At 36.5% G+C, this 27881-nt stretch overlaps 1 protein-coding gene across 1 annotated transcript in view; it reads left to right on the forward strand.

Annotated features, from left to right (window-relative positions):
• Positions 1-27881, forward strand: part of LOC129360416 (follistatin-related protein 5-like) — a 173982-nt gene that overhangs the window by 126286 nt on the left and 19815 nt on the right. Inside the window, 2 exon segments of the mRNA XM_055030622.1 lie at positions 13462-13623; positions 14670-14804. Coding sequence (XP_054886597.1) covers positions 13462-13623; positions 14670-14804 — 297 coding nt within the window.

The raw sequence follows: 27881 nt of genomic DNA on the forward strand, positions 1-27881 counted from the left end.
TCCATGACAAGCTTCTGAGGCAAACCGCAATTACAAATTGGTTTGAAATGTTATGTTAAGCTCAGCATTTAGTTTAATAGTTGGTTGTAAAAGAACAGTAATCTCTTAAGCATGATCTGAATGCCACAGTTTGCCGTATATCTGCATAAGCAACTGATTGTTTTTACATCTAGAAGGAAGAAAACTGACATAATTGTTATTGGGTATAATTGGACAAACACTTGACTTTCAACAGATTAGTTAAGCAGTACTAAATGTAGTTTTGCATAGTGAATGTTAAAGAGTCCCTTTTTTAATAATGTTTCAGAATTTTAGGAACTAAATTACAATAATTGCAAATAAAACCTTTAACCTTCTAGACTTTGTTTTTAGTTTTTGCTGTTACTTTCTGCTCTTAAACCCTGAGCTGCAGGGCATCATTATTAAAAGGCTTTCTTCTTTTCCTACAGCAGCTTTGAGTTTTTAATTCTTTATTTTTGAAATTTATTTTTCTTGATTCGGCTTTGCTCAGGAAGTCACAACTTTGATTTATTTGCCGCTAACAGATTCATCAGAGGTTACTTTGTTCAAATGTTGTACATGCGTAGCAATAGAATTCATCTTACATTTATTTTCAGGATACTAGCAGGAACAAAGACCAAGCGTGTTAGTGTTAGTGGAAATAATGTGTATGATTAGTGTTTTAGGGTTAGCACAACAAACCTTTTAGTTAGCAGTGCCCACCACTGGTTATGTAGCTGCCTGATATTATTCTGACACTGACTGTTCAGCCAAAAACATACAACCAAAACACATAATGTTGAAGTTAGTTTGTAGTTTGTTTTTCTTGTACATCAGGTGGTTTGGCTATAGAAAAACCACCATTCTCTAATTAGTTTAGACACAGAACTAAATGATTTTCTGCCACTTCGAAGAAAATAGTATTTTTCATACTGTATGGACTATCTGCTCAAAAGCAACACCCACAGTTGATTGTAGCGATCCAGTTATTGATTATGTGTGCAAGCCTTATAACCAACCCACTTATGACATGGCATAAACCATGTTGTTTCTTCCTTTCATTCCAATTCACCAAAAACCCAAGCTGTTTTTGGTGGATGAGGAGAAATTTGTCATATTGGTGGAGCTGTCCTTTAGATACACACATAGATTGTGTTTTTAATTTATTTAAACATTTGCAGCAACTGTTTCTTGGGTAGAAATAAATCATTCAATGATTATGTTTTCAGATTTCTAGGTGCACATTGACTCACGAGTGTGTGACACAAAAGCCTCTTTTTCTTCCATAAAAGTGTGATTTATAATTATTTACCTGCAGATTGGTTTGTATTTTATACTTTTACTTTATTTAGGTTTTCTGGCTTTAAATATATTTGTGGTATTTAAAAAAAAATAATTTTTGTGCAAATTATAGTCTTCAATGATCCTTTCAGAATAAAAATATTGGCACCTCAGAAATATTTTAAAATTGTATTCACACTTTTCTTTACCTGCTGCTAAAAGTCTCATGCATTCACGATAAAATACATTAGCTTGATTGACATCGGCAAGATTTTAGTTACTTTTTCTTCTAATTGGTTTGGGTGGGTTTGATAGCCCTGGTGAATGCTAAAACAGACGTATATTGGTGAGGCCAAAGGTGAAGAGATGAAGCTTCAATAAATGAGACTAAATTTCATGAGATGGCTGCTAATAAACACTTTGTAAAAGTCAGTGAATATATTCCACTTACATTTGACAGACAGCTGGATCATTATCATTCTTCTAACAGATTACTGAGAGGTTAATTGTACTGATATACAGACCTTATTGTGCATATGGAGATTGCCAGAACCTCGGGAGGCCAATAACTTTGGGTTGTAATTAATATTGTAACTTCCACATGACCTTTCAATGAAGGCTGACTCCATTCCCAGTGTAACTGAAGTCTCAAAGGACCTGTATCACCCCTTCACACTTAGATTTTGTACAACTCAACTAAGAAAGAGCTAAAATGGGATAATCCTAGTCCAAACTGTCAATCACTGTAACACCAGAAAAAAGGCAACAAAGATTCCAAGTAAAAATCGGTGACAAAAAGTCCAGAGCTGTTTCATTATTTAATTAATCAAAATCAAAGTTCTCGAAAATAAATGGCCTTCATTTATTTTTTTAGATGTTAATGTTACTATTTGGTTTGATCACCATCCACATTAAGTTTATTTCCAATGTCTTGCTCACCTTGGTTCAAAATGTGTTTTGGGTTGTTGTTTTTTTTTCATAGAAAAATAAAATTAAGGCATTGCCACCACCTCTGAAACATTTAACTCTTTTTAAAAACACAGTCAACTGTTTTGGGCTTGGTTTGAAGGGTTATATCACTTATCATAAACTGAATAAAAAATTCTGTATTTAATCTGGGGTAACCCTGGCTTCCTGTGTGACTTAAGCAAAACAAGACCAGGTAAATTAATCCTAGAACTATTTTTTTCTTCTAGATCTATAATGATAGATCTAACTGAAAAACTAACATTTGTTGGTGAAAAGTATAACATAGATGTAATAACTCTGTTACCAGTTATTGTGTGCACCTCATTACATTGAAATTGTTCTGAGCCTCCTTTAGAGTCAGATTTCATATTCAATCTTTTCTGGTCGGAGTCTGATAGCAACATCTCAACCAGGTAAAAATTGCCCACTTTGCTCTGCCAAGGATGCTTCAATCTGTCAGACAGTAAGAACAGATTTTCTCAGTCCCAAAAAATTCTGTTGCTCATTTTGATAATATATTTTAGGGGTCCATGTGGTACTGAAAATGAAATAAATTATCCTTTAGTTTTCTAGCAGACAGTGGTTCTAAAAGCTGAAAATGTCTCAATTCCAGCTTATCCAAGCTCCAATTCCTTAGAAGAATTGGAGTCTGAGGATTTACAGTGCATAATGCTCCCACCACTTTGTTTCATAATTGGTAAGGGGTTTTATTTGAAATGACTCTCTGTGCTGTTTTGTGTACCGAGACAACCTTTTGAACTGAGGGCTAAAGGTTCTAGTTTTGCCTTCAGACTGTCATAAGTTTTTGAGTCGTTGTTCTAACATATTACTTTTTGGTCCAAAAATCTAGAGAACACATTTTTTTCCTCCTTATAATCTAACAAGCACCTGGACAATGATGCTGCTCCTTCAGTGATGCCGTCTGTATCGGAAATCCTTCTTAACTCGTTTCTGTTTTGGGTTTTACTGAATTTTGGAAGAAATTCCAAAATTGTGTGGTCACAAAAACTGGACTTTCTGCTCCTGTATCTTGTAAGCTCCTTCTCAGAGATACACTTGTACACCAAAAATCATTGAATTTCTTTGCTCTACCTCATGAGCGCAACTGACAAAATGTGATGAACATCACACTAAGACAGCTGAAGTTTAATTCAAGTTGAACTAGATTTACTATATGTGATGAGACGTGTGAGCTCTCATCAAATACCAAACACCGAATGCTGACATTAAATCAAGAGGTGTTTCAACAAGTGTAAAACATGTATTAGTTAATGCAACCATGCTGTTGCACCTTTTTTTTTTTCATTTTTGATATATCCCCCTAACATTTGATTGGTTCTCAGAGGAATATTAGTCACATAATAGGTGGAAAATTCACTAAAAATGCAAACCAATCGCATAGTTTTCCTGCTCAACAGTTTAAACAATAGTTTACAAAACACTGCAGATCTAGGATATAAAAATTGCCTTATTTTTATATTTTGTAATTGATAACAAAGTTTCAAGTTAATTTTTGGTTGTTTAGTTTGTGCTTTTCGTTTTAGAAAGATTTTAGTTTCAGTCTTTTTTGAAAGGCCTATTGTCAGCAAACATTTTATCATATTTAATGTAAGTAAATGCTGAGAAACTAAACTCAGGGTTCAGGCTTCCCAGAAAATATTTTGTAGGGCCCCAAATGGCCCCTAAGCCACACTTTGGACAGCCCTGCTGTAGCAAAACCAACTGTAAAATGTTTTCTCTCTTTTTGAAAACATGTTTCATCAAAATACCTCATATCGATAAAACAGATTGTACATACTGTCCACCTCATCTTTAAGAAGACCGTCTACTGCTATCTTCAATAGATGTTGTTATTCTAAAGAAGTTCGTTTTGTTGGGGTTATTTATTAGCTTTGGTCTGTTGTGCCAGCTCTTTTGTTGCAGTGACTCCACTTTACCCACCACAATCAATAAAGTTGCATCTCATTTGTTCACTGAGGTTGCAAAGTTTGTCCACTTTCACAGGCACTTTAGCAGAAAACAAATCACTGTTTAGAATAGATTAATGGAAGTCAAACTAAAACATACAGAATTGCTTTCTTTATTGTAATACAAAATTCACAGAGGATACATTTAAAGTTTCAAGTATTCATGATATATGATTATTTTTGTTGCTTAAAAAAAATTGTTTTTTACAACTTTCACCCTCTGAAGTAACTCACTTTGGTTGAGGTTGGAGGTTTTAGAAGGACATTGTCAGCTTGGAGGTCAGCTGTGGGTGTCTCTTTGTGTGTGCTGATTCTTGGCTTTAAAATAATCCTTCTTTCCTTAAATGTCATATTTTTAGTGCGAGGAGGCCAGAGGTAGAGGTGGTGTCAGAATAATGAGAGCTTACCTCCATACACTGTGCACACTCTGGAACCAAACCTTGATTGAACTGGGTTTTTCTCTTTCCCCACTGTTAGTCGATGTGCGGATACTTGCAGGCCCCAAGGTGAATGCCGTGAGGTTGTAAGGGTTTTTTCCCCCTCCCCTGTAGTACCAAAGGAATGCCTGCAGCTAAAAAGTCTGGGTCGTAGCAGTGTGTAGCAGCTGGAAATGAGCCCAAACAAGAAGTGTAGATTTGCTCTGTCTGGCTGGGGTTAGAGGGAAGATGTTTGCTGTGGGAATAAAACATGCAGAACACTGACAACAGCACAGATTTTGCTTTGATTTAATATTGATCGATCATATATTTTACAGTATTTGTTTAAACTGTAAAAGGTGCAAAGAAAGGACTTCTGAACCTCAAAGCAGTTTCCTAATAGTGAGCTGGTTTAACATTGATCCTACACTTAACCCAATACCAAGTATTGATCAAGGCGTTTTAAATATTGAAGCAATAAACTCCAATCCTCTTCCGATCTGTGTTGTCGCCCTATTGTCCACAGTAGATTCTAAACGGCTGAAAAAGCAACAAACTGGGACGGATTTCTCTCACTGTATCACAGAAGCAATTGGTTGATCATTTTAAGCATTTGAAAAATGTGCCAAGTATGACAGCATGTTTGTACACACAGCAGCCCAGACAGGTTGTGGTCTGCTGCACGTCTAACTGTGAAAGGATGCATTTTATTTGCCGGTGATGTTTCTGGATTATTGTAAAATGTAAATATACTTTTTTTAGTTGTAGCTTCATATTGATGAACACATGAATGTTTCTCCAAATGAGCACTGTATTGTGGGACAATAGATTATTTCAAAGCAAATAAAAAACCTATCTTCAACATTCTCTGAAAATATCAAACTAAAAGCACTTCCTGTTCTATTAATTCAGAAATTCACTCATTTACTTACATTTTGCCTCAGTCATATTTTGCTTCATAACTTTATTTTGAACATCTTTATTATTTAGAGAGCATATGTTTTAAATGTGGATTTAGAAAATGGTTTCCAAATATTAATATATCTTCTCCAGCTCAGTGTGAGGAGAGGAAAACAAAGGTGAAGGAGTAAACAATAATGCCTAATAATTTGTCTAATGGGGTAAGTGTTCCATTTGATCAATTTTCAATTATTTATTTATTTATTTTTTTTTTTGGTTACAACTCAGGTCATATTGGATAGTGAAATCAGGGCTTCTGTCTGACTTGATGGAATATTGATGATTTTCCAACTGGGAACTTAGTAAAACAACTTGCAGATGCAAAGAGAACATATTTTTAACATCAAATGTCTCAGGTCTAGGAAAAACAGCATTGATCTGGAAATAAGAAACTCATACATGACACGAGTGTTGGATTTCATGATGTACTACAATTGTTTTCTAATTACAAAAAATACACTGCTGACATAAATATAAATAATTGTGAATCAGTAACTGGTCATTTCAATGACCAGTTACTAATAAAACATCTGGAATCTTGGTCTTTCCTAGGAAAAGGAGAATCTCTTGTTAAATTGTACTTTTTTTATGCAATGAAATCAAATCTCTGTGGAAAATTGAATTCTATGAATTCCTTTTCCCAAGTAATAACTCAAACAGGAAAAACTGGGGGGGAAATAAGCATCTGGTACCTCTTCTGAGGAGGAAAGATGAGAAAAACTGTAGCAGATTTCCCCGTGGTTCCATTATACATTTTATAAGTTTAGTTCCACATCTTTTTTACAACTCCTCTAGCTGTTTTATTCTTTTACTTTTGTTTTACACTTCAAAAGTACTGTTTCACTAGCTCTGTAAAAAGTATGCTATGTGCTGGATGCACACTGACTGCCACATCTTCATAGGAAAGTAATACCTGTGGAGAGATATTTCATCATGTCGTAGCTCTATTTGTCACGCTTTGTGTAACTGCAGGATGAAGTGCTGTGTCTTGTGCATTAATGCTATGAATGTGCACTTGATTGTGTACTCTATGATCAGTTCCTATTACCCACCAGATCTGGCCAGCATGTTTAATTTTTATCACCAAGGGTTTAATTTGATTGAAGCTTTGTAATAAGTCTTTCTGGGCTTGTTGGAAATGTCCCAGTTGTGGGATGTTGAAATGGTCTCCTGCCACGATGTATCTGTGCATCCCTGCTCATCTCGTGAAGCACCAAAGCAGACGGGAGCCTTGCTGAGTGATTGACGACCGGCTTGGGAGCTTTATGATGGAGCTGTCAGCCCTGCCGTGTCACGTTCTCCTGACAGTGACTCTCCTGACGCCCTTAAAAACGTATCAGAATGCATTTTCTCTCACATCTTGTCTGAATCAAGTTTGGAGTAGAAAAAAAAGTGTTACTTTTTCCCAATTTCTAGGAGTGTTTCAAGCAACAACATTTTCTTGGGAATAAACATATGTGTGAAAAGACAGTGAAATTAGCCTGTCTTTAAACACAAATGATTGTAACACATAGAACTAAATATAAAACAGTGTAGACATGTGACTTTGTCATCATATTAACATCTAGGATGGTTGATTTATCCCTGTACTTCTAATGTATGTTTGTTTATATGTCTGTTAAAGTATCAGACAAATAAAAAGAGGATTTCAATACAGAAATGTTTTAAATCATTGAAGCCCACTAAAATATTGATTCTTGAAAGATAGCAAGAATAGAGTTTTAAAAGATCAATACATTTAATCAACACTTAAAAAAATTAAATGTAATAAAGTTACATTATAGTTGCCATCAAGTGTATTAGTTCCTTAATATCAGTCAAATCACTAAATGATCAGGTTACTGTCCAAAATAATTTAAATATTGTAAAATTGGAGGTGGATTTATCATTCAGAACTGACCACAGCTTCTTTTTTCAGATTCGTTTTAAACCTTTTAAAAAAAATTTTACTACAACCTTAATTTATAGTAAATAGAACATGAAACCCTGCATATTATACAAGTCAACAAATGTTCAGGGTGTGTTTTGTGATGCCTTGTACCTGCACATAAAACTGATGGCTACATCCTCAGGGATGCACAGTGGCGCAGTTGCCTTGCAGTAAGAAGGTCCTGGGCTCGATTCCCAGCCTGGGGTCTTTCTGCATGGAGTTTGCATGTTTTCCCTGTGCATGCGTGGGTTCTCTCCAGGTACTCTGACTTCCTCCCACAGTCTAAAAGCATGACTGTTAGGTTAATTGGTCTCTTTAAATTCTCCTTAGATGTGTGTGTGCATGGTTATTTGTCCTGCTGTCCTGCAACAGACTAGCGACATGGATGGATGGATGGATGGATGGATGGATGGATGGATGGATGGATGGATGGATGGATGGATGGATGGATGGATGGATGGATGGATGGATGGATGGATGGATGGATGGATGGATGGATGGATGGATGGATGGATGGATGGATGGATGGATGGATGGATGGATGGATGGATGGATGGATGGATGGATGGATGGATGGATGGATGGATGGATGGATGGATGGATGGATGGATGGATGGATGGATGGATGGATGGATGGATGGATGGATGGATGGATGGATGGATGGATGGATGGATGGATGGATGGATGGATGGATGGATGGATGGATGGATGGATGGATGGATGGATGGATGGATGGATGGATGGATGGATGGATGGATGGATGGATGGATGGATGGATGGATGGATGGATGGATGGATGGATGGATGGATGGATGGATGGATGGATGGATGGATGGATGGATGGATGGATGGATGGATGGATGGATGGATGGATGGATGGATGGATGGATGGATGGATGGATGGATGGATGGATGGATGGATGGATGGATGGATGGATGGATGGATGGATGGATGGATGGATGGATGGATGGATGGATGGATGGATGGGATGGATGGATGATGGATGGATGGATGGATGGATGGATGGATGGATGGTGGATGGATCGATCGATCGATCGATCTATCGATCTACCTGGTTCTGTTCACAATTTCAGAACCAGAGTTCAGACATTCTAGATTAGATCCGGCTTTGTGAAGATTCATCAAAGTATCCGAAAACTCCAGTCCTCCAGGGCCGGTGTCCTGCAACTTTTAGATGTGCCTCTGCTGCACCACACCTGAATAGAATAATTAGGTCATTAGCAAGGCTCTGGAGAATTTATCCACACAAGGGGGAGGTAATTAAGCCATTTCATTATAGCGTTTTGTTCCTGTGACACATCTAAAAACTGCAGAACGGTGGCCCTTGAGGACCCCTGTTCTCTACTGTGATTCTCTACTGACGTGATTCTCTACTGACGATCGGTAAAAACGCTTTGAATACCTATTATGTTACACTTTTTATAGTTTCAATAGTTTTATCCACTTTGACTCATAAGGACTTAACCCTGAGAGAAAACAATGTATTTTAATCGAACAATTATCTCAGTTCTCTTGGGATCAGCTAAGTTTGTTTTGAACCTAATTACATGCATTAAATATGAATTTTAGTTTCTTTAATGCTGCAGTTAGCATTTGAATTGGCTTCTTTTTCCTTCCTCCCCCCACTTTCTTTGCAACCAGATAAACTCTCAATATCTGCTTTCTTGAATTTTAACAACTGCATGGGCCTATCAGTGACCAGAAGAAATTACAGCCACAAATTAAGGAAAGCACAACGGCACATGAGTCTTCTCTCTTGCATTCACAAAGGAAATTTACTGACTAAAGCTCTTTGCTAATAATGAGTCTTTAACTAAGTAATGACCTTTATTGAGTTCTGTGGGTGGCCAATGGGAATTACAGCAACACAGATAAATTTGGGTCCTCCCACAAAAGTTTTTGCACTTCACTGTTCTCAGCAGCGGTGTTCCATCAATAACCACAGACATTATGTCAAACTGGGAAGGAATGCAATTAATATTTAAATTAGAGATTTGACTGAAAAAATCTGAAATGAGAACGCTCATTTCGTTTTTGTTCTATGTGAATATTTGGGGAGTTTGTCTCTGCACTATATAAAATGTCAGCCGATTTTCTTCTCTCCGACTCTCATCTCACGTTTTAAGCAGTTTTCATATTACGAAGTCTAATCAAAACTTTTGATACAACCACTTTCTTTTATGATGCATGAGTTTCTCAAATTATTTGGTACTTTCTGGAAATCAGCTGTCACATAGAATGCCTTTCACTATTTTTATCGGGATATTGTGTAAGATAAAAAGTAGTTATAGCTGAACAAGAAAGAAAATGGTTTCTCGTTGTTTTACAAATATAAATGTGAAAGGACTGATATACGCTTTTGTTCTGGCGCCCCTTCATTTTGATACTCCTAAATAAAATCCAGTGCAACCTTTTGCTTTAAGAAGTCAGATATTCAGTAAATACAGACCAGTAGTTTGTTGTTGAACAGCAGCATGAAAATCAAGAAGCACTCCAACTGGGTAAGAGTTAAAGATGCTGAGAAAATTGAAGCAGGTTTAGGTTATATAATGTCCTAAGCTCTTGATGTTTGCATGCAGGCCAAAAAGATGTCAGTTTTGGCCTCATCAGACCTTCTTCTACATGTTTACTGACCTAAATGCAATTGAGAATCTGTGTCAAGACTCAAAACTGTCCACATACACTCTCCATCCTATCTGACTGAGTTTTAGATAGATTGCAAGAGAAGAATGGGCAAATATGTTGAACTCCAGATATGCAAAACTGAAAGACATATCAAAAATAACTTTCAACTGCTGCTGTTCAACATATTGACTGGAGTAGGTTAATTCAGATGCTTGCATAACTTTTTGTGTTACTTGTAGAAAGTGAAAAGATTAAATGGAAGTTATATAATCTTCTCCTTTCACTCAACCAATCCAGTGTGCACCAGTTTATGTTGGTTCAGCACATCAAATTTACAAAAAATTACTAAAGGATTTCAGTTTTGACTAAATTCATGCAAATTTTGACTGAAAAGCTACTAGCATGTGAAATAAGTCAGAAGAAATAGAAATTCTGTTTCTGGTTAAATTCTTTTTCAATAACCAATCAAACCCCTAACTTCCAGATAAAACTGGTTCCTGAAACCTACGTAAATCTCACCTGGATCTACTCTTCCTCACTTTTGTACACCATAGATCAGAAAGCTTTGGTACTGGTGTTATTCTTAAAAAGCTTGCTTGCGTGTCCATGTGCCATCTGCATTAATGAATGAATGGACAAAAACCCTGACTCAGTAAGTACACCTTTAACTTACTCAAATTATTCTTTTAAATTAGTAAATTTAAGATGATTCAAAAATGTTTCCCAGATTTCAAAGCAAACTAATTATCAGAAGGCTTGCAAGGGATCCACTGAAGACTGAAGAACTGAGAACATAAATAGGATTTTTGTCAAGCAGAAATATAATTGCAACATTTCTAGCCTTAAATGGCTGCAACATTCTAAATCCGACTTGCATGAACAATTCAAAACTCCATGCATACAGATGCAGGAAGGACTAAAACTGGAGAGTAAATCTGTTTTCCTACTACAATGTCAAATAAATATTTATGAAATACACTATTTATCCAAGCTTTTCCTTTGCTTTTGCGTTTTGTAGATTATGTCTGTGCATGATTGGACTTTTCTCCACGTGTGCATGGTTGTCTGTGTTAAAATGACTTAATTCACAAATTGCATCTACAGGTGCATTTTGGAAGTAAAACTCAGATTATTTACAAAGCTATGTACTTCAAGTGTCTGAATATTTCTGTATATTTTGATGATTGTGAAGAGAAATTTAAAAATTTGTTTCTCAAAAAAAATTATTTTTTTACATTAAGTCAACAAAAAGTGATGTGCAAAGACCAATGGTATGTTAGGAGTCACACAATAATGGAGATCAGTCTGTCATTGACATGGACGCTGTCACGTGTTATGAGAAAATGAATTGGAAAGAAACACAGAAACAAAACACTTTCAAAAGTTTGAAATTGAAAGTTGTGGGTTACAAATGAAGTCGGTGATTCTCGGCAGCTATTTAAAGAGAATTATTGAGTTATTAAAAGATTAGAGATACAAGAACCAACAATGCAGATAAGAGCAGCTGATATTAGAGAAACCTCTGCTTCAATTTCTCTTCATCAGTCTCAGGTTGTCTGTCTCTATGCCACTCTGCACGGATCCAAAACTCATTCAAAATAAAACTGACAAATTTTTGTTTATACACAGTATATCGCACAATAGTTTTCCACATTTCTATATTACTATTATGAGGTGTTCTAAATACCTGACGACATCAGTCTGTTTGTAATAAATCAACATGATTTAATTTTTGAGTTGAATTAATAAAATAAACTTTTTACAATATTGTAATTTATTAAAATACTTTTTTTTTAGTTTAGACTTAGACTGACAAAATACTAGACAATAAAGATGGATTGCAGCACACACCATCAACAAAAAGCATTTGTACATTCTATTTTCTGCAAACACTTGAATACACTTTGAGCGTTCAGCTGCTGGGATATATAAAGGGAAAAGGGATAAACTGCGCTAAACAGAAATCACAAAATAATTGCTTCTAAAGGTTCTGTTGCAGTAGTGTTTTTAGTGCTGAGAGGCACCAAGGTAACAGGAGACTCTGTGCCACTGTGATTGGTAGGGATCGTGCATTAAGAGCCCTTGTGGCCCACAGGGCACTCTCTCTTTCCTGCTGGGAAGATGCAAACTCCAAAACCCTTGTGTGACGTGATTACCAGGTGGCTGTGGCAACATTCTTTCTTCCTTTCATTAACCTGGCTGAGTGAAGACTTACTCTGACCACAAGCTACAGAAAATGGTCTCTAGCCCGCATCTGCTTTCTCTGCAGATGCCAGAACTCTCATTTCCGTCACCAGCTCAGACATCAGAAGTCCATTTTAGACAACAAACAAAAAAGATCCACTGATTTGGATCACTGAAGCTGAAATGGGACAGTACAAAACAAAATAGTGGGATGGAGATTTGATCTCCTCATGTGAACCGCTGCCAGGTTGTCATGCTTATATGGGAAACACTGTGGAACGAATCGGGTTGCTTTTTAAAGTATTTTTTGTCCCTGTCCAACTTTCAGTCACAGTTTTTTTCAGATAAACTTTCTTTTTGAAAGGTTTTATCACTGTTATGGTAGTTATGGAATGCATCTCCCTTTAGAGGATTATTCAAATCCATTCTTTTGATATTCCCCATGTTTTATGGACTAAAATTTATACAAGTTGGCCTTAGGCAAAACAAAAACAAAACAGAACAAAACTTGTGGCATCTCAGCCAATGCATAAATGAATATTATTTATCCATTTAAGTGGATTATTGATTTATGCTAATCTGTGAATGTTGGAAATGCAGTATGAAGGAGTGGTTATATTTGTTTTGTTTTGCTTTGGGGGATACTAAACCCTTGAAACTCTGGCATGAACCTGACGTGCAGTCCGAAACGTGTAACACCAGATGCTCATTTAGTTTCTCTCTTTTCTCTTTTCTCACATTTTGTTTTCACTGCCTCTATCCTCTCATCTGGCTTGACAAAAGGTTACAGAAAATCAATACTAAGCAAGCAAAATCAATATCATCAGCGCAACTGTTGGCTCCCTTATTTATCTATCTGATGTTTTTGGTTTCATGAAGCACATTAACCTTATCTAAACATGTTCAGCAATGCTGCAAATGCACTCAAACCTACTGATAGTGTATGCTAATGTGGAGTCAGACGTTTACTTGGCCTCTTATCTAAACCATCTTGTTTGATAAGGGTTAGTAACTTCTTAAGTGATGATACTAATGTAAATAGCAGTGTGGAACAAATCAACGTTTGTGTTGATCTAGCTCTTATCCGTTTTCCTGCCACCTTCCAGTCCCTCCAGTCATCAGAGTTTACCCAGAGAGCCAAGCCCGGGAGCCAGGAGTTACCGCCAGCCTGCGGTGTCACGCTGAGGGCATCCCCAGCCCACAACTCTCCTGGCTCAAGAACGGCATGGACATAAAGACCAAGCTGTCCAAACAGCTCACCCTGCAAGGTGAACAGAAGTCCTGATTTATAATCTACTCCAAGTATTTATTAGTTTCTTATACCATAGCTTTTCCTGAGGATGGTGATTTAAAATCTGAAAATGTGATTACTGGTTCAGCGATGGACAGGTAGAATAAAAAAAAGCCTATATACATATAGACCCAGGAACCTTCTGGTTTCCTTCAGTGGAAACCAGAAGGTCGCATACAGCAAATAAAGTCAAACCTTGTTTTTTATCACTCTCTGAAGTTACATCAGATCAAACTTATCTTGTTTCAGGTCAGTTAGACTTCAGACACCTGTTTTATTTAATAGATGACCATGCGGTTTGATTTTCACACACATTTTGGACACACTTATTTCTATGCATCATTCAGTTACAGAGTCCAGAGCATGCATGTTATTACTATTGGGTATTTAATTAGGTATTTGCTTTCTACTACTCTATTACTTCTACAAGTAATTCATTTGTCATGTAGACATGCGATTTTTGTCTAAAACAGCAGTTAAGATGGTTAGAGATGTTGAGCAGATCTGTATGAATCATATTCTAAATTAAATAAGCTAGCCACAGATGAAAAATATTCTGGTTTGGGGAAATGTATCCAATTTTCTGCAGCTATTAGCACAATACGCATGAATAAAACAAAACTTTTCAGAGTAACTCATTATTTATGCCATTTTCACTGTGATTCATTTGTTGTGTATTCATAGTTTAGAATAAAGTCTGGTTTTCTTCTGAAGCTCTTGGGCTTAGTATGACCTCAATGATTCACAAACTGCCACCTTCTAATGTTTTTTTCAGGATTGTTAATAAGCCTACCTTAAATCAGATAGATTGTTTGAAGATCCTTAAGGTTCAGAAACTTTAAACCAGCAGATAATCCTTTTATGAACTTCCCTACTGCGTTTTTTAATTCTCCCTGAAACAAACTCTATCCGTCTGTTATGTAATAGCACCAAAAGATGGGAAGATGGGAGTCTCCTTTTATGTCTTTCTGGAAAGCAAACACATTGCCCATTTTTGTGTTTCCTCTCTGCTCTTCTTCAAAGCTAATGGAAGCGAGGTGCACATCAGCAACGTGCACTTTGAAGATACCGGGGCATATACCTGCATCGCCAAGAATGAGGCCGGCGTGGATGAGGACATCTCTTCACTGTTTGTGGAGGACTCGGCTCGCAAAACCTGTATGTATTAATCATAAAGCCTGCTTGGGTTTCTCTCTTTTTTAAGGGGGTATAGTGGAGCAAAGCTAAAGCTCTCAACATTTATTTGAATCCGTTTTCATCATTTTATTTTTTGTGATGCAAAGATATCGCCTTCCAGAGTGATGTTCTCCCCTTCCTCATTTTAGCCACAATTGTTTTGTCTTTGTTTTAAAGAGTACCTGCCCAGTTTGTTACATTTACATTTCAGTTTTGTTTTGAATTGTAGCTTTTGATATTTGTACTCATTTTATTTCTGGAAATAAGGTATATATATATAAACAACAAGATGCATCAGCAGCTTAAATTCAAATTTAATTTGATTGATTTAAATCTTTAGCTGAGAGCAAATCCTGACTGTAATTTTATCAACATCCAGTAGATAGTGTAATTTCTGCTCCAGTGCTGACCAGCATTGTTGCATCAGTGTATTCCTACCAACAACTGTATCACCAGGTTAGCCTCATGTCATCAAACTATGCAGGGGTTTTGCACATCTTAGTTTTCTCAAACTGATCACTTCATCTATATTTGTGAAGGGTTTGACTGCTCTGAAATAAAATTTAATCTGTGAAACTATTCCAAAAACACCGTCTGTTACGTAACTCAGACCAACTGCAGCTAGCGTTCCCACAGCATGTTGTTTGGACCTGAAATATTTTAATATCTTTATGTGGTGAATGGAAGAAAATGGAAGATACTAATATTGACCCTTTTCAACTACATCATGTAACCACATTGAGGCTTCAAGATGGATGTTGGAAGTGGGTGACAGGATTAGTGAACGGAGCGCGACTGTTTTTTTGTCAGTATAGCCATGGCTTCTATGGCTTCTACTCTGGCTGTTCACCACTTCGTCAAGCACAAGTTGAATGAGTCCGATGGTTTCCAAATCTTTGGAGAAAGCATGTTTCCAGCAGAGACAGCTTTTTGGTGGGTGAGGAGAAATCAGGCCTGTTCAGCTGTTAACTTCCTATCTTTGTAGCAAAGCTCTCCATCCTGTTTCTGTGTTTCCACACATCTATTGAACAATCAACTAAACAATCACACTCTGTGTGTTATATACAGCAGTGCATCACAACTAGAGGTGTTTTGTTAAGGTTTTTTGAATTACTTATGTAAATTGAAAAACTACTCAATATATTGCAGAAAAATAAAAATAGCCTTTAAGCTGTTTGGTGTATGAATCTCAAGACGCATTTTTTATTTATCCAAGTCTGTCTTAAAACAAATATTAACCCAAACACTTTGATAAGAAACAGAAAATCTTCTTTCATTTATTTACTAAGGCACTATGTTACCATCAAATTTTCTTAACATCAGGTTTGTGACACAAGTAACCTTATTTATATCTGGAAGCATTTCTCAACAAACAATCTCCCCTTGTTCTTTCCTCATGAGAAGAATCGCAAACAGTAATTAACTCTGACCTTCTTAAAAATGTCAGAATTTGTCTTCGGGGCATTCATCCACATCCAGTTGTTAGCGTGTTGTATTTTTTCTGCGGGTAATTATGGCTCCCAGTTGGTACAAGCATTGCAACTCTGCAGTCAGGTCACATATCACGTGTTCAGCGTCCCAGACCTGTGCCAAACCAAATGTGTTTAGATGTGATCCCTGTAGAGCGGAGCTTCCTCTGGCCTGCCTGTCACACATCAGAGGATCATCCTCGACGAGGTCACAAGTTGCCCCCCTGCGCTTTGAAGCTTTTGAAGATCTACCGAAGGCTAAAATGATGCTCAGAGTTAGATATGGAAAACCCCCTTTTTTTTGGAGAGAGTAACCCCACAAGACAGGACTTCAAAGAGATGTGAAGGGAAGGACAGGCAAGGTTTGTACTGCTGCTTTAAAAGGAAATAATAAACAGACTTTTGTACACATGTTGTGATCTGTCCTCAATATCTCACAGAGTGAACGTATGACCCATCCTAGTTTTCCTGTGACATCGCCCTCCACATTCAGAAAGTACTTAGGAGAGCAAATGAGAGCTGACAATCGGTTTTCCCAGAATTGGCTGTCAATGTAAGCCTGCGGCTGATGTGGGCTGTCAGTCTGCACCGCCTGCAGCCCTTCACGGCTAACATGCTGCTCATCTGATCCCACATAATATAAATTATGACATTTAACTTTAAAGCTGTTTTGTGTACAAAATATGATTTGAAATGATTGTTTTTTTATTTCGAAATGTGTAAGAAAACAAAGTGTCAGAGAAAAAAATGAAAAGAAAAAACTATAAAACAAAGCTTTCATATTAAAAATTTATCTGCACAATTCATTTTTATATGGTGCAGATAACAATATCTGCACAATATTGTATTAAACAATCACACTCTGTGTGTTATATACAGCAGTGCATCACAACCAGAGGTGTTTTGTTAAGGTTTTTTGAATTACTTATGTACATTGAAAAACTACTCAATTTATTGCTGAAAAATAAAAATAGCCTTTAAGCTGTTTGGTGTATGAATCTCAAGATGGAGATTCATGCAGTGTAGACTTAAACAATCTACGCTGTTTACGTGTAAGATAACCATACAGTGAATTCAAAACAACCAAAAACAAAATATTTTCCTATTCTATGTAATCCATTTATTAATCCACACATCCAGTCATCCACTCTGACATCCATGTACTTTTGTAACAGTTTTTTTATATCATTTTTTAAAACTGATTGACATTCAAACAGTGTTTCAAGTCTTCATCCACAGACTGCTATTCACATGTTCCTCATTGTAGTATGTGCTTTGTTTTCCAAAATTCAACTTTCCTTTTAACTCTTTACCCCCTTTTGCTGCAGAAAGTATATTTATCAATAGTTACTTTTAAAAAAATATGACGCATGGTTCCAGTCAATTAAAATGTAATTCAAATGCATCAGAAAACATAAAAAAGGGAAACTAATTAGTCAACAAGTTAATTTGGTTAATATTTACATGCATTGCTGCTCTGACTGCATCTCATAAGCTTGAATAGAAAAAAAATCATTTTTAGTTCCCATTAACCAAATGTAAATTATTTTTTAATTATTTCCGTTCTAAGCACTTTGCAGAAGAAGTCAGGAGAGGTTGATCTGTGACTTGCAGTGATATTCATAGTAGCCGAATGGTTTTATTCCTGTAGATTTGACTGTGGGTAATAAAGTTTAATGATTTTTATGATTTAACTGGAATACATCAAATGCATGATGTGCCATTTAATGCTGGTGAAGAATTTAGTTAAAGAATGTAGTTCTAACTATATTAAGAATGGAAATTGAATTATTAAATTTGCTTTCATCTTAATAAATTTATCTGCAACAGTTGCAAAATATCAGTTCTAAAATCTCACATGAAATTAGGATTCAAGTCCTGAAAACGTCAAAAGATCCTCAGCTAACAGTGTGTTTTCAGCCCTGCTGTTCCTGTCCAATCCGTCGTAACCCTGTTACTCAAATCATTCTGCAAAGCTGCTTTTCTTTTTTTGTCACCTAGATTAGATTTGTGAAACAGCTGGTGTCATAATTTTCCAGACAGTTACTCTGCCAAATTATTTCTTCTTGTTTTCCACCCTTAATTTTAACCTCAGGTGGGTTCTCTTTTTTTGGACATCTGTTCACTCATGTTGCCTCAAAGTCCTGCATATCAAAGAGACTTGAGCTTATTAAAGGTAAAACATGTTGGAAAGTGATGCCCACTCTGATGTAGCTCAGCACTAATTTTTACACTTTCTAGTGTATTATGTCCAACTTCCTAATGGCCTGAAAAGTATTAAACTTTAGGACTCCAGCGATGCAGCAATAAGCTGATTCCTTACAACAGCGATGGCAGCCTACCTGTTTTATGTATGGAGTGTGGGTACACTGTATTTAACAGAGAAATAGAGAATAATGGTGCATACTGACTGTTCAGCATTAAAAATATAATAAATCCCATTATCATAACCAGGTTTTTTTCCCCATTAGGTTTTTAATATAAATTAGTTAAACATATTAGAAAGTAGAACGAAAATGGATGGTTTTGCAGTTATTTTACAGATCAGTGTTTTGTTTATCCCGTCTTATACCTAAATGAATCTCGTGCAAATTTCCATTAATCCATCCATCCGTCATCTCACCCTCACCGGACTGATAGATTTTTTTTAAAAAATTGGGATTTAGGAGTTTTGACCATTAAAATCTTATCAAATAATACTGAAAACTAATGTATTGACTGTTAAGTGATCTAACAGACTTTATATCATTTTCTTGTAGAGGCAGTGCCTCACCTGTCTGCATGTCACTGGTTATTCTGTGGTCGCAACAGTTCACGTGCCCTGTTTGTCCAGTAACATTCAGTCTTCCAAAAACTTTAAATCACTGCATTTCTCTCCTCAAACAGCAATGCATTTATTTGTTATTATTAGAAAAAGAAATGGCTGATAAGTGTGCAACTACAGTCCCACAGTCAGCCGTTGTGGATGGATCCAGCTGCTCCTTTCACTAAAACAAACACAAAGCTCATTAAGTGTGGGAGCTGGTCGCAGGTTGAGGATTTGACCATTTCTTGTCATTTGCATTATCTTGGTATTTGGCAAAAGCAGATGGCCAGACTTTTCTTCGGGTTTCTCATGCCAGAGTCACTGAGTTATATTTTGTAGAAAGAAGACCAGCTGCTGATGAACTGTGGTTCCACATAAAACTAATCAGTCAGTACTCCTTCTGGATGTACCTGAAAGCTTTTCTTATCTGATTATTGAAAGTTAATATCTTCTGTTACTATGGTGATAATTTTAATTTACATGGATTGATAATAGTTGCTTTTGAATAATGAGCTTGGAATAATTTGAAATAATTTAATTTAATGTTTTGGGGGGAGGAGGGTTTGTCATGAGTGTTTTTAAAGTATTTATTAAGACCTTCTGCCAACAGTTACTGCAGTCTGTCAGTATTTTGACAAGAAATATTCACATAATTTAGAGATATTGAAACATTTTACATGAAAATATGTTTGTGAGTTTTCATACAAACAAAATCAGTTGTTTTAGCCATAACACATTTAAAATAATTAATTTCTACCAAGAGTTTGAATAAATGAAAATGTCTGAGTAAAAACATGAAATGAAAAGCAAGCCGTCCCCTTTTGTCCTAATACCATCCCACTCAGCAGCAGCAATTAAGATTAATACATAAAAAGGAACACATGTTGCCTAGGATTGCAACCTCACTAACCATCAAAAACACAGAAAATTTGTTCCAGAAAAGCAATGTGTTCCAGTAACAGAAATCTTTACAAAAATACATGTCAAAAACAGCGACAGAACTCAATGTTCTTGGTTAAGATAACATGACCAAACATTTAGTTTCAAGTCACCCAGTGTTTAATCTCTGTGTCTACTTTAAAGCAATAAAAAGATGATTACTGCAAGTTTAACTCTACCTTGGCAAAAGAGTCAGCTGTGATCTTTATTATAGACTGCACTTGTTCTGCTCTCTCATTCCTGAAGATCCTTTAACCTCACCTTATTATCTCACTTTCATCAGAGTCTGGCTGATGGCTTCTCACTGACCTTTATCTTTAGCAACACTCTGACTCTCACTAGTGCTTAAATCTTGGCACCAACTTTCAACTTGAGAGCTCTTCCCTGTCAGAGCGGTCAGCGTTGGCTCCCTGGCTGTAAAACTGCAGTGAGTGTGGGTGGGACTTCCCTGACAGCAGCAGTCACTACAGCGTTTGTCCAGATCTTCAGCTGGGGTTAGATAAGAAAAGCAATCACAACGGTCGCCTAACACTTCTCAGTCTGATGCTGGACTTGGGTTTTTTCAGTTTATTTAAGTCCAGGAAGGGTCTCATTTCAAATAATTACAAATTTGTAGAATTTACTGAGCAGTTTAGCTCTAAAGATATCACATCAAATAGAACATTTGTTTTCTAGTTTTAATTTAACTTAGAGCTTCATTTGCCAAAAGCTTTTCATTAGGCATTATTGAAACAGAGAGAGATAAAAACCCACTTGTTTTTTACTCAAACTCAAATTGATGCAGAAAAGCATGATCAAGAATTTGTTTTATAATGTAATATAATATTCAGATAAAAAATATGTTTCAATCTCTTTCTTATATTTTTCTACCTGTTGTTTGTTCTTGTGCCAAGTTTGTTATTATATGGTTTCTGCATTTAGTAAAAAGTGTATCAAAGCACTGTTACGTTATTTTTACATTTTTGTACTCCTAACATCTTTTTCAAGAGTGTAAAAACACGCTGAACATAACATTTTCACCATCATTGAAGACTAATGATGATGAGATCATTTATCTTAAAGACCTATATGGACTTGGGAAACAGGAACATCAGTCTTTCACCTGCAGCAACATAAAGAGTATCTCCCTAAATTGCGTTGAAATGGACTCTGAAGTTGAGGGCCATTGACAGGTGAAGTTATTAACCTCACTGCAACAACACCTATCAGGGACAAAGGATCTGCTGAACAGCAGTTGTAGGGACGATGTCTCTGGTTTTTGTGGCTCATGTATCTAAAGGTTTCCTCAGAGGGAGAGTGAACCAGCTTCATGTTTCCTACGCTAATAGATCATTGCCAGAGGTTTAACCACAACATGGTGAAAATCTTTAAGTTGTCAGAAAACTAAATGTATCACAGCCAATCACAGGGAGGGTTCTTCTGGTGCCTTTTCGCCAACATATTGGATCAAAACCAGAAAATGAAGTCTTTGCAAACCGTTGATATTGTGATTTATCACAGCAAAAAGTTTGTTCTAGCTTAAGTAATTCTGATTTATCATAATAACCCAATTTTTTATGCACTCCACAGTTTGCATTAAAGTTTGCTTTTCCACAATAAACACAAAATTAAGGTTGAAAGGACAGTAATCACAAGCAACGTTGTGGAAACATATTGGTATGAAACACGGCTCCTTGAACGAATGAGAGCTTGGACTAAATCTAAAGCGCAACTAAGTCATCAAGGTCATTTTGAGTATTTGTGGTTAAACGGCTACTGTCACCAAGATAAAGAATTCATAGAGAACGAGTACCTTAAAGTTTTTGCATCGCCACTAACAAGGCTCACTACTGGTCAGTCACATGTTTTAGCTCCTACAAATATTATCACAGCAGCATTTATTACCCAGCTAATCTGCACCCACAGATTAAGTTATTTTCAAAAATTACTGAAAAAAGCAACTAAAAGCCAAGTGGAAATTGGGCTTCAGAAGTTTGCAAGAAAGTCTAAAAACACAGAAAGACATAATGAAGTAATTTAAGATGTTTTAAAATTAGCAATTTTCTGATTGTATTTGTGGAACTATTTTTGTTTTATCTGAAAAAAAAATCTCACAAATGTTCTCTGTTACTCATAAATACCAGAGAAAATATTTCAGACCACCTTAGTAACTCAATCTAGATAAAATCTGTCTCGTTTGTTTTATGTGGAGAAAGCAGCTTGACTATTAATGATGCAGCAGGACCAGGAAAAACTTGCTTAAATGTATTAAATATTGATCCTGCCATTTTTTTCTCAAACTAAAAATAATTTTTATCTTTTCTTTTAACTCTTGTTGCTGATTAAGCTGAAAAGTTTGAACAGCAGATACACATGCATTTAGAATGTTGCATAAAACTAAAAGTATCAGAGGGATATGTTAAAAAAAATACCTGGAAGGCTTTACCTTGCAATGCAGGACAAAGTGTCTTGCTAAGGCCAAGTTGCATAATTAATACAAGACACTGAGTCACTGTGCAGTTAGTTCCTTCCTGGTTGGCAGCTAAACTAAACTAAAGTAATGCTTTGTCTTCATTCTCCTCTTTAAATGGGAACATTTAAAAAAGAGGTTATGAGTTATTAGAAGTTATATGTTTTATCTGTAGTAGAAATGTCTTTTGACATTAGTGAGAAAAATACAGGTTATTTGGTCCTGGAGGGTGAAGCCACCAGCTAAGCTAAGAAAGATCAAGACCAAAGCAGACTGCATTGTCTTAGAGGTCCAAATGCAAAAATGTTACAGCAGTTCATCTAAAAAAATGTATGAACTATTTATTAGTCATATGCAAAGAAATCAGCAATTATTTGTGTAGGAAATTAGTGAACAGATGCTGCATCATCAGTGATCCTCCTACTTATAAACCTATAACAGAACAAACTGCAGAAATCTTGAACTATGCCTTTAAAACAGCCTGAAGATCCATTCCTGATCTTTTTATGACCTTTGTCTGTACAGCCAAGATGCGTTCATCTGACCTGTACGTCATTTACAATCGACAAGCGTCACTATTCTGCTTCCTGTTGGAAGAAAAATAACAATCCAGGCAGATGATAAAGCGGACAGCGATAAATGGAGAAAAAGCGAGGTTTCTGATTTAATTAATGTTTTGGGTGATTGTTCTATTCAGTCCATACATTTGCAAAAACTGAGCATGTTTGCAACGTGTGACACTGTGTCCTCTCTGGCGCATCCAGATCACTTTTAGATTGTTTTCAGTTCACACAGGAGGTCATGTACAGGTCACATATATTAGGAAATGTGAAACCCCCCCCCCCAAAAAAAATTGATTTAAAAAAAATTCTAAAAGTAAACATTAAAGCTGGCTGTGTGAACGTAGCCTAAAATCCAATCTTGAACCTGTATGTCACCACATACAGTAAATCCATAAGCACACCTGTCTGTGCCATGTCAGATTTAGTAAACCATATGCTTTCTGCCTTAACAAGTTGACACTAGTTTAATCAAGAACTTTTGAACATCTGCAAACTCTACTTAAGGCATAAATCTCTAAGTCAGAATCCTCATTTAAGCTCAAACACTCAAGAACATCAAGAGAGTGAATACAGATCAGCTCCATATGGCAGATTACACATTGTGGCCAAAAAGGCTCTTTACCGCCATTGGTTTAGTCTTCCCTCATTTACGGAGCCACTCCTGCTTTGGCATTTAGCCTTTCAGGCAGGGCTGAAAAAGAATCTTAAAGGAAAGTTTTATATTCTTCAAGCTCAAAGGCACAGACACCCAAAAAACTTTGTCGCTGTTCATTTCAAAGCTACAGCTCTTCTGTTCTTTTAGATATTTTTCAGTCGGTTTTCCATTTTAACCTGTTCTTACCTGAGCCTCAGCTCACCGATGAGATGCACATTCTTAACAGGGATGGCTTTTGCCTTGAAGCAGCAGAATCAACGATTCTGATCCTGCAGACTTTGAGATGCTGGTGAGCATATTCAGGCAGCAGAAAGGCTCCGATCTATTAGCACTGATTTAAAATGCAGTCAAATGACACTTCATAATTGTACTTTGAGATGTTTCCGAAACCTGACTTCCTGGAGAGTAATGATCTATTTCTAAGAATCCACGGTTAATGACATGCCTTAGGCTGCTCATTCAAAGACATGAGTTAGTAAGAGATCTGAATAACGAACTATGCAAGCTGTCAAAGGACTGAATAAGATATTAACCAGGAAGGAGAGCGATGAAAAGAGCTGCATTTGATGTTCTGGAGATCAAGTCAAATGAAAGAAGCCTGAAGGTCAAACCTTTTGCTTTACAGGCACAACACTGGATTGTTTTTCTCTAAAATATATCCAAGCGATTTGCTGTTTAGCCAAACCTGAGCATTTGCTGTTCTGAGGTCTCCCCTAACTGAGGCTGTCACCAGTAGGCAGAGTCCCATCCATCTCTGACAGGCTGTTGCTAAACTGGCATAAATATCTGCCTTTCACAATGTGCCAATTATTTCTGCAGTGTCAGAAGATCTGCATGGCTCAAAGCAAGCATTTGTTACTTTAGTCTTTTCACTTTCTGCACCATTTCATGCCTCATATCCGAGATTTGGAGTACTTCATCATAAACAGTGCTTTCAGATGAAACTTTGTGCATTTATTGAAGCAAACTCCACCAAAAACTTTTTTACATTGCAGTGCCACTATCTTGTTATATCAACTTTAGACTTAATTATGCTTTGTCATATTTAACTTTTTTTTTTCTAGTACTTGAAAGTTTTGGTAAAACTTCAGTTTTTTGCAAAACAAAAGGTTAAATATCTATATAAACAAGGGAAGTGGCAGAGCAACCATCAAACGCCTGAAGACAGTTTAGTCAAGCCAGTACGGGTTTATTAATCAATGTGTGACCTTTAAATACTCCAGCAGGAATGAGGCGTAATAAACCTCTAGTGAAGTAGAAAATAAGGACACTGTGGAACATTAAGAGAGCTCCGCTTAGCGTGATGAGGTTATTTAAATATTTTTCATGACAGATCATTTTCAACTGATATTGGGTTAATTTAAAACTTCTTACTTTGCCTGAGCCTGTTTGTAGCTTTTGTGGTTGAGGATGGGGTTAAATTCATGGAGTCAGACATTTTACATAAATTAAATGTTGGCACATCTCTTAATTTTCTGTCTTAAATCTCAATCATTTGAGACCAGTGGAAAGTTTTTTTTAAAGGGTTTTTCTAGCTCTAGTTTCCTTTATTTGCAGTAGATTAGACAGGAAATCGGCAGAAAGAAAACAGGGGAAGACATGCACCAGACGGATGCTTCGAGGACTAATAGCCTCAATATCAGGCGGCCGCTCTTCCTCTGCACTGGCCATCAGTGGAAAGAAGTTTCATCTATCAGTTATTTACTGCTAAACTGTTTCCAAATGATTGCTTTAGGGGGAAAGAAATATTTCTCCACAACCAATATTGTACCAATATTGTAATATTTTTGTCGCCAAAATCAGAGTAGCAGGCAAACCAACAACTATTTAGATGTTTCACTAATGATAAAAAGCTGAATAAATTAAACATAATGAACCAGTGCTCAATTATTCTTAATCTGTATTTTGTCTGAAAAAGTAAACAAAAAAGCATTCACATTCACATAGCATTTATAACCAAAGCTTATTTTCCTCCATTTGTGCTCTCATGTTTCGTTTTACTCACAGAAACTCCACCTTTCAGTGGAAGATTTCCCAAAACAGCTGCTCTCATTCCCATACTATAACTCAATCTCAACATTTGATGGAAAAGTTATGGATTAAGACTTAGATTTGTAATCAACACCATCAGTTTGGTATTTCTCTTTAATGAAAGTTTGATGCATTCCATTTTGTGGCTTTGGGCTTGTGTTCCCAATGGACCTTCCGTACCTGCCATATGGCAGTATGTTCCCACTAAGACAGATCCATAATGGGGCTATCAAGAGGCAGTACTGATTAGTTTTTCTATTTAGACTCACATGTTAGACTTTTTTGCATAATTCTCAGAAGCAACCACCCAGCGATCCGCTCCATGCCTCCCTCTGTTCCATGAAGCCAGCTTTATTTGTAAAAGCTCAGGTTTTTGCAGAACCTGGATGGTTTTCTGGTGATTTATACTGACCCAGAATCTGTTAAAAGAGTGGCTTGTCTTGCAGCTTTATGATGAAACTGTTTTCTGTAATTTAATAGTTTAATAGCTCATTAAATGAACATGCTTGTGGGATACTACATTAACACTGCAATCCTAAGAAGCTTTTATTAGCAGTTAATTAGTATGGCTATCTGTTTAGGTAAGCAGCCTGCAGTCAGTGTCTAAATATACTTTTAAAAATAGCATTACCTTAAGACTGCTGGGTGTTGCTCCCTTAGTTTAAATGAATGTTTTGAAACTGGAGATATTACCAAACAGCTAAAATTACTTTTATAAGAATAGTGGGAGCTCTCCACTTCTCTATTTGCTGGAGAAACTCTGCTCCCTCAGGCATTTCTTGGGCATTATAACAAAAAGCCACAGAAACATTGATATAATTCTAGTGGTTTTGGACTATACCATGTGAAAACCTCCTAATACACTGGATCCACAGAACTGACCCACAGTGAGCTCTGACCTGCACTTGATTAGCTTAAGTTACGTGTCTGAGACACTATAAAGGCTAATTACTGAGGTTAATTAGTTTCTAGTCTTGATAAATCAAACGTATTTTTGTTGGCCCCATTTGCTGAAGAAATTTCCACATCCTTCTGAAGAACATGAAACATTTGTTTTTGTTTTGCTCGTCTTCTGTTCATCCGTTTTAATTGGTTAGAGAAGACATTTTGATAACAGACCTGATTCCAGAGAGAAAACAAAAGTTTGGCTACTCTGTAATCCAAAGCAGTTTACATATTTTGTATGACGTTCACCTAAGTTTCTTTATATTTTGCATATATATATATATATATATATATATATATATATATATATATATATATATATATATATATATATATATATATAAATAAAACAGTTGGTGAGTTGATCCAGTCCAAGCTGCAGAGATTTTGAAATAGAAATTATCTGACTGATTCATTTTGCATCTGCTCCTCCACAGTTGCATCAATTTTGAGATTCCTATTGAAAAACCATGAATTACTGTGTGAATAAGTTAATTTGTGTCAAACTGGACCAATTATTAAATCAAACTGCAGTCAGGCATTTGGAATAATCCATCCATTTTCGATTAATTTGCAGAGAAACTTGAGTGAGTTTCTAGAGGACACCTTGAATCACTTACCAGTCCATCACAGGGCAACACAGAGACACACTGCTGTAAACCGACAACAACTCTTACTCTCTCGGGCAATTAACCCAGCATGGATGTGTTTAGACTCCAGGAAGAAGAGTGCCTGGAGAGAGAAACCAAACGTGTGGTTAGAACATGCAGACTCCAGAATCCCTCCAGCTGCGAAGCAACAGTGTGAACTAATACACTGCCATGCAGCGCTGAATCTTAAGGGATCTAAATCTTTTATCCCCCCTTCTATTTAACATTCAGCCATCACCTACAGTATAACACAGAAGCATGCCTTTGCTCCACATGTGTGTATTTCAGTGTATATCATTCCTTTATTTCATGCTCACTCTCTCAGACACGTTTTGATGTCTGTTGGATTTGTTCCAGAAAAATTCTGTAAAGCTGGATTTCACATATTCAGATAGATGGCTGTAAACTGAAGTCAGCTGGGGAAATGATCGGTTGAAACAAACTCCTCTGATCTCCTGAACTTTGATTCTGCATGGCTGACACGCCACATCTCCACTCCAGATTCTTCACAAAGCCTTTTCTTTTATCTATGGCCGTCCACCATCCCATCTG

This window comes from Poeciliopsis prolifica, unplaced genomic scaffold (genome assembly GCF_027474105.1).
Source record: "Poeciliopsis prolifica strain line A6 unplaced genomic scaffold, Auburn_PproV2 SCAFFOLD006, whole genome shotgun sequence".
In the NCBI taxonomy this organism is placed as follows: Eukaryota; Metazoa; Chordata; class Actinopteri; order Cyprinodontiformes; family Poeciliidae; genus Poeciliopsis; species Poeciliopsis prolifica.